The sequence below is a fragment of the Pangasianodon hypophthalmus genome, chromosome 10, assembly GCF_027358585.1.
Source record: "Pangasianodon hypophthalmus isolate fPanHyp1 chromosome 10, fPanHyp1.pri, whole genome shotgun sequence".
In the NCBI taxonomy this organism is placed as follows: Eukaryota; Metazoa; Chordata; class Actinopteri; order Siluriformes; family Pangasiidae; genus Pangasianodon; species Pangasianodon hypophthalmus.
The window spans coordinates 17,922,048-17,934,611 of record NC_069719.1 but is presented as its reverse complement, the minus strand read 5'-3'; the positions used below and the strand labels follow the sequence as shown (position 1 = coordinate 17,934,611).

Genomic DNA, 12,564 nt, shown 5'->3' with positions numbered 1-12,564 from the left:
AATGTATTCAAGATCTATGTCAGTGATTTCTGAAACATTGTCACACAACCTCACACAAGCACAGAAGTGTGGATTCAGTGGTGTGATATATATATATATATATTTTGCAGTATTGTGCTGAAATATTCAGTTGGCCTATTTTCATTGTTGTACAGTGTTGCCTTATGGCAACATACCCCTAAAATAAAAAGATAAATATTATTATATAATAATCTGTACTGGAAGAAAACTGATGATAAAATTTAAAATAGTTGAAAAAAATGCTATTTAAAAAAAAATGTAGAAAAGCTATGCAAACATGATTGTATATAAATACAACTTAGAAAGGGGGCTACTTATTTATTATAGAACTCCAGTTTCTTAAAAGAACAATTCTATTACTTTTTGTTTGTTTTTTTTTTACATAGTAATACTTTAATATTTTACTTCTATAAAAAAAATTACCTCGACTGTTGAGACTGGCCATTCCTGGCTTTTATCAAAGACAAAGACAAGAGGATTTAAAAAAAAACAAACAAACAAACAAAAAAAACCCTCCAATAAATTCAAATCAATTAAAAAGTTTATTGTACCGTTTTTGAGGTTATAGTACCGTATGAACTGATCCAGTCCCATCTGGACCAGGATTTATGAGAGGACAGGAGAGGGTGGTCTGTTACAAACAGCAGTGAACAGCAGACCTCCCCAACCTTCCACCCACAGAGCTACAGATAGCTGGAATTTACAGCATGTTTGATGAATAAGTCCTTGTGCTCTGTAAATACTGTACCACTGATAGCATTAATCCCATGAGATGCACAGTTCCTGGAGCACAGCAGAGAACATATGCTGAGCTCAGTGTATATTTACATTAAATAAGATTAAATTAGGCTAAAGGCTGGCCTGGAAAGCCTTTGGATGCTGGAGATTGTAATATCAGAAGCAGAGGATAGAATGTACATGACTGATATAAACACTGCTCCTTGCAGAGGTCGCTCTTATATCCTGATCATGGAGCAGATATACCTTAGTTTTAATCCTGAACTTAACCGCTACAAGAGGAGGAGCAAAAATGGCCTCGGTTCGGGGTGAAAAGGGTGACTTCTATGGACACTGTAAACATTACATGCCGTTATGCCAATTTGACCCCTTTGTTAGAGGCCTGGCCTTCACAGGAGAGACGGGCCTCAGGATTTCTCCGAAGCCAGAACACAGTCAAAGGAAGCTGAGAGCACTTTACAGATGGCTTGAGCTTGTTCCTGCAGTGAACAGAATAAAGTGTCAGATAGTACTGTAACTTTAATACATTATCGAAGTAAGATTTCTGGCAAAACTATAAACAAAATGATTCTTAAGGGGTGAAAATCAGTTCGCTGGTTTTGCACAGTTCAAGAAATTTTCATTCTGAGATTTCAAACACATTAGCTTTAACAGAACAGGTGTTGAATGAGCAGGGTGATCTATGTTCAAACATTTCTGGTTTAAGTTCCACTCCATACAGCCAATAGAATAGGAGCGTATATTTGATAGTTTGCCCCGACCAAGACAGGAGGATTAACTCTTCATAGTGAGAAGCCCAATTTGGGACCAAATCTGGTGCATCCACTCCTTTTTCTTCCCCAAAATTCTGGGTGGAGATTGCAGCAAATACAGGACATATCAATAATTTAAAAAACAGCTTAAGCTGATTTTTAAATTATTAGTGTGTCATGTATGTCATGGATATGTCATTATCAACAAGATGATAAACTGTATGACAAGATAAACAAGGCAGTGATAATGAATATGACTAGAAAAATTTGATCTCCATTTCTCATACAGTACAATGTGATTCTATAAAGAAAGCAAAAATATTTCTGATTTAAATTTTGATAATGTAAATACAGAAACTGTCAAAGTGCTAAAATGGAAATTTAACCATAACCAATTGCAGTCGCAGTAAGACATTAAGACAGTGGTTAAGATATGAATTCTGACTCAAACAGGAAAACACCTAAACATGAAGCATGCAGGCTACTCAGTGATGTGGTGTATCAGCTTACCGCATTGCTGCACTGGTAGACCCAGATGCTGCACTCCTGCTGCTTGGCATCGGTGGTGTTGAGTGCCAGGAGGTTCCTCCCAGCTCCAAGACCGTCATCATAGCACAGCATGCGCACTATCAGGTAGAGAGGGTGGCGGTGTAACACGTCCTAATGGGAGGGTAAAGAGCAGCTTGAGGGTTTTAGAGAAAAATGAAAGGGTATGTTCTGGGTATATTTCCTGATTTTGGAGGTTCTTACACTATATACATAAACACTGGGGAAATCAGCACTTTTCATCAGTTCAGTTCACCGTTACATTTGTCCACATTCATTTGATGTCATTTGATTTTGATCCATGTTGGCCAATCAACATACAACTACCCAGCAAACTGATCCTAAACTGCATACTATTGTTCTAAGTAGAAAGCTATGAAGTAACAACTGTGGTTATGCAATTATGGATGAGATGCACAAATCTAGTTAACACCAGTGATAGCATAAATTCAAAATAATGAGTAAAAGAGCTGGGAGAAATATAGCATTCCTGCTGCAAAGTGATAATAAATCCCGTTTTTGTTTCTCAAAGTCAAAACTCTTGCCAAAACAATTGAATTACCTCAAGGTTTTATGACATTGGTGATGACAATGCTTATTTTTGCTTAGGTTTTGAAATAGCAACAGGTTACAAAAGACTTGAGAGAAGACATCTGCTTGTACTGATATGCAAAATACATCTTGAGAAGTCCAATGGTAAGCTAATTAATATTATACCACAGCACTGTTAAATTCTCGAATCAGACTGGTCAGAAGACGTTGATTAATTTTCTATAACAGCATGGCTCTAATGATAGTGTTGACTACACGGCAAATCACAGGCTTTATATAAAATGTTCCTGTTGTTCTTGGACTTGTATGATGGACACTCCACATAATCCAAGACCAATAATAAAGGGACATGCTTTATTTAACAAATTAAAATGTCTAATCATTGATATTGTAGAGTTTTTGGTCTCAGGTGTTCTTGGTAACAGTCAGTAAGTTTTCCACCATGGGAAAGTATTCTCTGTAGAAGGCTTGGGCTTTCTGATTTCATCAAATGCTGCGTTTTTGTCTTATTAACTTCAAGAGAGAGAAAAAAGGGGATAGTGAGGGAACAACTGTTAATAGCTACTATAATGTAAGTAATAACAGGAACTTGTTTTGTGGATGTTCCACAACATTAAATGGAACTACAAACAGATAGAAAGTTAACTGTGCCATTCTTTGTTTAATAAACATTGTTACTGTTGTCAAATTGCTGTGGTGTAAAAAGAATAAAGCACTTTGGGAAGTGCTATTACAGGAAAATAATCAACTTTGAATTCAGACCACCCCATCATTGATTATTTTCTTATAACATCACACTGATCATTTTTTATTCCGTACTTAATGAACATGGTGGTTGCTCTCAGCGACAAGGCAATGAGTGCTTGATAGACAGAAAAAGCTAAATATGAAAACACAAAGTATACATAGACAAAAAATGCCTGAAAAGAAAGATATAGGGCCTCTTACTGTAGCACAAAATAAATCAGCATACAGGTATATTCAGTTATAGGATGCACCAAACAGTGTGTGTGGACTGCCTGAATGTTTTTAATCTAATTTTAATGCAACTAAAAACACATGGGGATTTTGCACTTCCCTTTACTTTTTTTGAACTGCCTTATCATGCCATTTTCCTGACAATAAATTTGAATATGGGCAGATCGTCATGAAGAGACTTACACACTGATCCAAAGACGCCACTTTGACTCCATACTTGGACACTCCCAGGATCATCTCCTCTTCTCCAGGCACAAATGGCAACTTTCCGTCTTGCTTTGGAGAGAAATATAATAATAATAATAATACAGAGGTTTCCAAGAATTAAACAGAGCCAGTGAACGAGACGATGGTGAAGATGTTAAAACGATAAAATAATAATAGAGTATCAGGGACTGGCAACAAGATTTTCTGTGCATTCCTCTGCAAATGATCTTTTTCTAGAGCTGTGTATATTTTCCAGACTGTTTCCATTAAACATTAAGTTGAGATCATTATCCCAAAGATGCTTTGCCTTTAGTAGATCATACAAGTATGTGACCATTACCTGAGCTGCGTCAATATAGCTGATCAGGTCTAATGGCTCCTGGAGGGTTTTGCTCATCTCAAAGTCCAGCTTCTCAACAGCTCCCAAATATTTCACTCTGAACTCAGCACATGTCTCGGACGCACTGTTACCTATAGGTTCAGTGTGAAGATTTTGTTATTTATTATGGATTATGTATAGATGAATACTGCATTGTTTATATTAAATGTATGATGGCTAACCTGAGCTCTTGGTGGAGTCTGTATCCAGGCTGGCGACTGTGCTGGACCTGGACAGGCCTCCCAGACTGGAGTCTACAGACTAGATAAGGAGAGAGCAGGCATTAACGTCATATCGTGACTTGAGTCGACTCATGCATTGCAGGTGAGACATGTCAGACTGCAGCACAGCTCACCTTGCTCTTGGTGCTGATCTCACTGCTTTGGGAGCTGCTGCTGCTGTGGCGCTTCTTGCCCTTGCGGAACATTCTTCACCACGACACCACATTCTTCACCATGACGCCAGCACTCCACGCTTCCTAACACCAGTCCTCTAAACACACTCCAACCAACGCTAAGAAAAGAAGCAAAGGGCAGTGAGGTGGGCAGATCATTAATCAGTCTGACTTTGTACGTAAACAGTGGAGAGTGCTGCTTTCTCTACACTAGTACAGACACTCAGCTAACCTTTACATATATTTACATCAGCAGGGCTGTTCAAGAATTTTATTAGTAATTTTATATAGCAAGAAATTGTGCGGTACAAGTTATCAGTCTATTGTTTTGCTCACAACAGTCTTCTTTCTAAGGACTGGATCTATTTCTAACAGTTGAGAACACTTTGCCAAATATATCCAATCACCAAAATGAAGAATAACTAGAGGACGATTAACAAAGATCTAAAGAAAAAAAAAACCTATTGTCTTACCGCTACACATACAAGGTAGACCAGTAATTTTGCTGTGCTGAAACACTCGTCCCAACACCACACACACTAGCATGTCAGTGTCTGTGTCTTACGACTGCAGTTGCTAAGAACAATGTGCACTCAAGTGTCCATTACTGCACAGTTAATAACTTCAGTTCAATACAATAGACTTAAAGATAAAACTATAATAAATTCAGAAATGAGACTGATGCTCATACTCATAAGTTGCTAATAAGCTTGTAAGTTTCTGTTTACACAATTGCATTTTTTGACTATATAGTATACTGCTATAGAAGAGAATTTTTTTTTATAATTGCACTATCCGGTGTCACTCAGATGAGGATGGGTTCCCTTTTGAGTTCCTCTAAGGTTTCTTCCTCATGTCCTCTCTGGGAGTTTTTCCTTGCCATCACCGCCTCTGGCTTACTCATTAGGCATAAATTTATAAACTTAACATTTATATCTGGAATTTATATATTTCTGTAAAGCTGCTATGTGACAATGTCCATTGTTAAACGTGCTATACAAATAAAATTGAATTGAACTGAATTGAAATAACAAGAAAATGGCTACTGTCAGGAAATGTTCACCTACAAAGAATATGGTTTGTCAGACACAACGGCAAGTCAGTGTAGGTATCAGGTAACGTAGCTGCTTCACAGCTCCAGGGTTCGATCCTGAGCTCGGGTTTCCGTCTGTGTGGCATTTTGTGCATGTTCTCTCAGTGTCTCTGTGGGTTTCCTCCCAGTTCTCTATTTTCCACCCACCTCGAGTAAGTTTACTGGCTGGCTATGAATGAGTGTGTGAATGTGTGTGTGCATGCAATGGACTGGCTTTTCATCTATGCTGTATTCCCTTCTCACATCCAGTGTTCCCAGGATAGGCTGTGATCCTGACCAGGATAAAGTTACTGCAGATGAATGAATGAATTTTCTCTAACATGAATCTCATTTTGTGATCCCAAGTTCTTATTATATATGAATAATTGGAGTGTAAAACTGAAAAGTAGCACTATGTCATTTTTATGACATGCAGTGAGTGCACAAATCAAGTGTAGTGTTTCTGGGCAGAACTGAAAGCCAGTTGTCCATGCACACACCCATCCACCCCTACAATCCCACAGAGCAGCTGGGCAGTGTGACTGTTCCTGGCACTGTTCTGGGCACTAACCCACACACAGCTCCTGGATAAAGTGCTGACATGAGCACTTAGTGAACTAACTGTAATATTTGTTTGAGACAGACCAAAACCGAAACCTCAGCCTCAACAACAGCACACTCTCGTGCCTGGGCTCACGCGCCCACACCTTCATGAGCGTCTAGTAAACTTCTAGCCACTTAATCCGCCTCTAACCGGCTTTGGTTCTTGGCGCGCGCTCGAGAGTCCTCGCGCGCTCTGGTCTCGCGTGATTACACCGCGCTCGCGAGCGTTAAAATTTCCCACTGTGGGTTTCTCATTAAGGACTTCTCACCATGGAAGTAACGGAAGCCCGTTGCTAGGAGAACCCCCTCGCCCCACCCACACCATACTACCTACTTTGATTATTTACGCTCTTAAAGCCGACTTTCTTTCAGCACACACGCGGCCCAGGACCGGGTGTAATGGCGGCGCGGGTCTCACCTCTGCTCTGGACGTGTGGTGGTTACCAGTTTAAAAGCGTACCGAGGTCCAGGACCATCACAGCACCACGTCTCCGGCTCTCTCTGTGTTTTGGCGAGTCTAGCGTTGACACTTCACTTCCTGTGCGACTCCACCCAGCTGAACTTAAAGGAGCCGCGGCCTGGGAGACAAACTTTCTGCTCTTCAGCTCAAGAACATAAACAAGGGCGCAGTGCTGTGTGGTCAAACATGTTCACGGTGAAATCCGCAAAGCTTCAAACTTCCGTGCAACTGACTAACAGGAAATAAAACTTAATTATTCACGGAGCAGCATTTCCATGCATATATATAAACAAACAAACAAACAAATAAATAAATACATGTAGTGCAGCCAAAAAGGAAGAATAACGCCTCTTTTAACTGTGTTTTAGTAAATTTAACTGTGGATCAGTAAACTTTACAGCAATTTTACTAATCACTCTGGTTTGTTCTAAATTTAAAGGGTAGATTATGAAATTTTAAGACCAATATCAACATACAGACACACCATTTTATAATTTTTTTTTAATTATTAAAATTTTATTTTATTAAAATTTATTATTTTAAAAATATAGTCCGTTGCCTTGTTTTTATATACAGTATTTGCTTTCAACTAAAAGTTTAAATTTATATATATATATGTATATATATATATATATATATATATATATAACAATATGAACATGCAAACACATAAAAGTTTGCTTAGTGAAGATGAAGAACTGATTCCCAGGACTACTATAAAAGTCTGCTGTAAAAAAAATATCATTTTCAATGTCATATGAAATGCGGAATATTACTGTTGTAGGCTTGTTATACAGAGAAAATATGGATATTAAAAGAAATATATTCTTCATATCTTCATAGCCAGACCAAACGTCCTTTTTTGTGTGTATTTCAGACTATTCTGATGTTTCCATCACTGGATTCTGAGCCAGGTTAACAGGAACGATCAGTACTGTGTGTAACACATAAATTAAGTAGGTTAAGTTTAACCCAAGGAGAAACACAGCATTACTGCAGGTGCTGTTGTGCACTGTTCCCGAGCTCCGGGAGGGGGCGCTGATGAGTAACTTCTGCACTGAGCCACCGGCGGAGTGAAACAGGGAAGAAGACTGTTTAAAACATTTACATGTGATACTTTGGTTTAGCACAATGTCGAAAATAAAGCGTATTATCTGGCCTCAGGTAATTCTGTTTGGAGACTCGATTACACAGGTAGGTTAGGACAAGATTCACACACACACACACACACACACACACACACAGGCAGTGCATAATATAATTCCTCCATTATGAGACGATTCATGTCTTTCAGTTTTCTTTCCAAGCCCAAGGATGGGGCTCTGACATAGCACACAAGCTTGCGAGGTGAGTTTTTAACCCTTTATAACCTTAATGTCTTCATATTCCACCTTTTTCATACTCCCCATGATGCTTTGCGCGAATTATGGGCGTAACTTCCGTTTAGACGTAAACAAACCTTTAACAGCGGTATTGCCAGTCATTTATTCAAGCAGGCTCAAGATGCAAGATGTTGAATTACTCTTGCCACAATCACACTCTGATGGAGCTTATAAAGGACATCAGCATCAGTCCTTTCCTCAGTAGAGGAATGGGAGGACGATTAAAAAAGTGGTCGCGGATGCTACTTACAGTAGCATAATTAGCTATTTTGTTGATTCAGATGCTTGTGACGGTAGGACAGTGAGCAATCTGAAGAGCTCGGAGGCTTAGCAGTACCTTTACAGTAATAAAGTTGGTCGTGTGCTACTTAAAATGATTTTGTGTACTTAAAAGCTGACGTAGAGCTAAGTCAAAGCCTGACCGTGTCACACCATGGGGTTTAATGTCAGTCTCATGTAGACACACAGCTGCGGTATTATCAGAGCCTGAAGTGTAACTCCACACTTCTGCACTGTGTACTGCTGTGGAAAGTCAGTAAATTAAGGATAAAAAAACATGATGATGATGATTAATATTATTATTACTGTTATTAGGCAGCCACGAAGAGCACATGTTTCTGAGCTTCGTAATGACATTTTAACCCATTCCCACCTGAAGCAACAAACAGTATTAGTTTTTAACACACACGAAATAAACAACACCGACTACTGTCAGAGCAAGCCGGTCAACACTGCGCTACTACTTCCGCCGGAAGTTGTACCCATAATTGGTTTTACAGCAGCGCCGCCAGGAAAAGGGGGTGTTGCAAAGGCTCCCATAGGCTCTCTGTGATACAAACATGATGATCATTTCATAATATTATCAGAGCCTGAAGTATAACGCCACAGTTCTGCACTGTGTATTACTGAGGAAGGTCAGTAAATTAAGGATAAAAAAAAGATGATGATTAATATTATTATTATTATAACTAGTATTAGTATTAGGCTAGCAGTAGTAGCATTATCTGAACTCTAGTGTTTTATAGCTAAAGTCCTAGGAGGAGTCCGCCATAACTTTAGGTCTGTGTCTGTAGCCTTCTTCTTTAAGCCACAAATTCAGTTTTGCCTGGTTGTAAGTGCAGCCACGAACAGCACATGTTGTTCCTGAGCTTCGTAATCAAACTTTAACACAGTATTAGTTTTTAATACACACGAATCACGACATAAACAACACCAACTACTGTCAGAGCAAGCCGGTCAACATCGCGCTACTACTTCCGCCGGAAGTTATGCCCATAATCGTTTTTACAGCCTAAGTACAGTAGCTAGGGTGTTGTATAGGCTCCCATAGGCTCTCTGTGATATAAACAAGATGATAGTAATGAAATGGACTGAGTGCATGATTATTTCATAAGATTATCAGAGCCTGAAGTGTAACTCCACACTGCTGCACTGTGTATTGCTCTGGATGTTTAGTACTGTGTGGAGAATCATTACATATGTCACTGTTGGTCCTTAAACTGGGGAAGATGAAGCTGTGATTTTTAATTTTTTTTTTTTTAAGTTATTATTGAGTTCGTATGGTTGTGAGTCTTTTAGACTGGTCACTTGAATTATAATGGGTTTGATTCAGAAACACATTGACCTAATGCATGATGGTGAAAAGTTCTGGAATAGAAAGCTCAGAAATAAATAGTCAGAATATGGCTGAGCAAATTTAAATAATGCTTCTGAAAGAAATCTGTGCTGAGAGGGTGTGTGGAATTAATTTTACAGTTCACTGGGTCCCTGGCTACAAATAGTTTGAGAACCCTTGTTCTATGTGTCCAGTAGTTCCTTCTCTACTGTATCTGTTATACCGTTTTGTCAGAAAGTGTGACGTGGTGAACAGAGGTTTGTCTGGATACAACACTCGATGGGCGAAATTGGTTCTTCCCCGGATCATCCCAAATCATGGTGCTTCTCATCCTCCTATCGCAGCAGTGACCGTGTTCTTCGGTGCCAACGACTCTGCTCTGGAAGGCAAGACATGTTCAGCTTAGTATCCAACATAGCCAAATTAACCTTCCCTCACTTAGCTAGATAGATTTTCCTCAAAATGTATCTTCCATTTGAACATTTCCTATTGTTTAAATACTAATTTTTCTTTTAGATAAGAACCCACAGCAGCATGTTCCTTGTGAGGAATACTCAGAGAATCTGAAGGACATAGTTAAATATCTGGCCTCAGCTGGCGTACCTAAGGACAAGGTCATATTCATCGCTCCTCCACCAATTCAAGAAGCTCTCTGGGAAAAAGAGTGCATACTAAAAGGTCGCTCGCCATTTTTATATGGTTGTTTGTTTGTTTGTATTTTATTAAGATGAACCATATGAATTTTTCCCCTTGCTCTCCAGGATGCTCTCTGAACCGTCTGAACTCTGTGGCTGGTCAGTACGCTCAGGCATGTGTCCAGACGGCAGGACAGTGTGGAGTGGACGTGATCGACCTCTGGTCCCTCATGCAAAAAGATGGAGAGGTGCTACACGCACACATACTCTTACCCATGAATTAGCCAATTAACAAAAACACAACAAACATGTATTAGGGCTGCACAATATATTTGTTATTTGTTACTCCAGTATTAGCAATCACACGGTATTTAACACTCTTTAACAATAAGCCTCAGAAGCTGCAAAAGATACGTTTGCAAAAATGTAATTACAATTAAGATGGCAGGGTTTTTGGGTTAAGGTGTCTCAGTGTCTCAGGTGAGTTGAGTGTTTCTGAGGGTGTTTTTTTAAGTCATGGTATTCACACAATCCAATAAATATCCTTTTATTCAAAATAATGCAGCTCGCTCTTTAACCATGCCACACATGTTCACCACTGTGTTTTAATATATTCCATACCACTACTGCAGTATGTAGCAGAATAATGGAACCATATTTTACTCATATCATGTAGCACTAGCCTAAACAAGCCAGATAATTCAGATAATTTGACAAAATTCAGTATTGAACCCGTTGTTGAGCTGATGTTTAGCCGCTCTTAAAATCACAAATGTTTATTGCAATCAATCTCCATGTTTATTACTATTTAAACATGATTAGTTATGTGAATATGCCTGGTCCCAGGAGGTTTAGTGGTTAGGCCATAGCGCTCTCACCGCTGCGACATGGGTTCGATTTCCGGCCAGGGAACCAACCCCAGCCCCTAGGGTTGCACACGACAGTGCATTCCCAGTGCCGGTCCCAATCCCGGATAAAATTGGGAAGGGTTGCATCAGGAAGGGCCTCCGGTGTAAAAACTGTGCTAAATCAAATATGCGGACCAATGATCCACTGTGGTGACCCCTAACGGGAGCAGCCAAAAGAAGGTTATGTGAATATGCCTGGATGTAAACAAATCTTATTCATTTTCTTTCAGGACTACTCAGTGTATCTCTCAGATGGCTTGCACCTCTCTGAGAAGGGCAACCAGTTTGTAGCCGAGCACGTGTGGAGACTGTTGGAGAGCAAAGTGGCTGATTTACCCTTCATCCTGCCTTACTGGGCTGATGTAGACTGTAAGAACCCTGAGAACAGCCTACTGGGTGATTAGCGTCAGCAACCACACAGAACTTCTAAAATCTCATGCAGTTTTACTCTAACTGGTTCTGTCTTTTATGTCTTTTTCTGTCCGATTTGCACTGAGGCTTTGTGTATGATGGCGGGATGAGAAAAAGGAAAACCAGGTGCTTGGCTAATGATGATGCCTGACTCAAGTAGCAGTGTGTTCACATCATGTTGGAATTACAAGATGGAAGCTCAGAGGTTCTGCTGTGAACTTTTTAAATCTCCTTTGACTCACAAAAAGTTTAGTTTATAAAGCTGACATACTGTAAACTTAAACTATTATTTGTCAATACTAGAAAATGAATTATAGATATGTATTATAGACATGAGTTAAATACTGATTTTATACTCTTAACTATTTTAATTGTGGAAGTCAGAAGCATGTAATGACCAACGACTGTAATTCCAACACAATGTGAATATACAATAATAGAGGGCATTATGCTGTTAATTCAGTGAATACTTTATTTTCTAATGTCTGTGCACAGGTCATTTTTTGCTGTAATATTAAATCAGTTTTAATGTCAATACAACAGCGGACAAGTCCGGTGCAATGCAAGCAGGGCAGCAGTAATCTGTACACCAAGCCGTTGACATTGATTTGTATTGACATTTTGATTAGCTTGATTGCAGTCCCTTCATTACTCATGAAAGAGCAATTATTGCACTGTTTTATCAGAACCAAAACACTCATCAGGTATTAATCACCTATATAAATAAAATGAATTAACGTGTGTGTGCAGGACTGTGCTCAGACTTGGAATTAGCATTTGTGATTAAGATGGTTTGTCTGTAATGACAGGTTGGGTTCATGTACTCAATTACTTGTTTCTTACTGCATTGATAAACAGTGATTGAAGGATGTGATTAAATGGGTTGGGTTTCTATCCAGTTTGCTGTCACG

The 12,564-nt window shown here is 39.2% G+C and overlaps 2 protein-coding genes across 2 annotated transcripts; one reads left to right on the top strand and one right to left on the bottom strand.

Annotated features, from left to right (window-relative positions):
- Nucleotides 1–544: 544 nt before the first annotated feature.
- itgb1bp1 (integrin beta 1 binding protein 1) lies at nucleotides 545–6,889 on the bottom strand. The gene is made up of 7 exons (XM_026933708.3): nucleotides 6,661–6,889; nucleotides 4,529–4,686; nucleotides 4,356–4,434; nucleotides 4,135–4,265; nucleotides 3,771–3,863; nucleotides 2,022–2,171; nucleotides 545–1,238 (listed from the first exon to the last, which is right to left on the bottom strand). Exons 2-7 carry the CDS (start codon nucleotides 4,598–4,600, stop codon nucleotides 1,167–1,169), a joined length of 597 nt encoding a protein of 198 aa, XP_026789509.1. The 5' UTR covers nucleotides 4,601–4,686; nucleotides 6,661–6,889; the 3' UTR covers nucleotides 545–1,166.
- Nucleotides 6,890–7,695: 806 nt separating this feature from the next.
- iah1 (isoamyl acetate hydrolyzing esterase 1 (putative)) lies at nucleotides 7,696–12,547 on the top strand. The gene is made up of 6 exons (XM_026933707.3): nucleotides 7,696–7,896; nucleotides 7,997–8,049; nucleotides 9,934–10,085; nucleotides 10,216–10,377; nucleotides 10,461–10,582; nucleotides 11,473–12,547. The coding sequence occupies exons 1-6, from the start codon at nucleotides 7,834–7,836 to the stop codon at nucleotides 11,644–11,646; spliced, it is 726 nt and encodes a 241-aa protein (XP_026789508.2). The 5' UTR covers nucleotides 7,696–7,833; the 3' UTR covers nucleotides 11,647–12,547.
- The last annotated feature ends 17 nt before the right edge of the window (nucleotides 12,548–12,564 follow it).

What these genes read in the sequence shown, in the direction of transcription:
- iah1 (XM_026933707.3), top strand. Translation starts at nt 7,834, where the DNA reads ATGTCGAAAATAAAGCGTATTATCTGGCCTCAGGTAATTCTGTTTGGA. An exon ending in TTGGAGACTCGATTACACAG is followed by an intron (nt 7,897 to 7,996) that starts GTAGGTTAGGAC and finishes CATGTCTTTCAG; the next exon opens with TTTTCTTTCCAAGCCCAAGG. An exon ending in TCATGCAAAAAGATGGAGAG is followed by an intron (nt 10,583 to 11,472) that starts GTGCTACACGCA and finishes ATTTTCTTTCAG; the next exon opens with GACTACTCAGTGTATCTCTC.
- itgb1bp1 (XM_026933708.3), bottom strand. Translation starts at nt 4,600, where the DNA reads ATGTTCCGCAAGGGCAAGAAGCGCCACAGCAGCAGCAGCTCCCAAAGC. An exon ending in GCTATATTGACGCAGCTCAG is followed by an intron (nt 3,864 to 4,134) that starts GTAATGGTCACA and finishes TTCTCTCCAAAG; the next exon opens with CAAGACGGAAAGTTGCCATT. An exon ending in TGGCGTCTTTGGATCAGTGT is followed by an intron (nt 2,172 to 3,770) that starts GTAAGTCTCTTC and finishes CCCTCCCATTAG; the next exon opens with GACGTGTTACACCGCCACCC.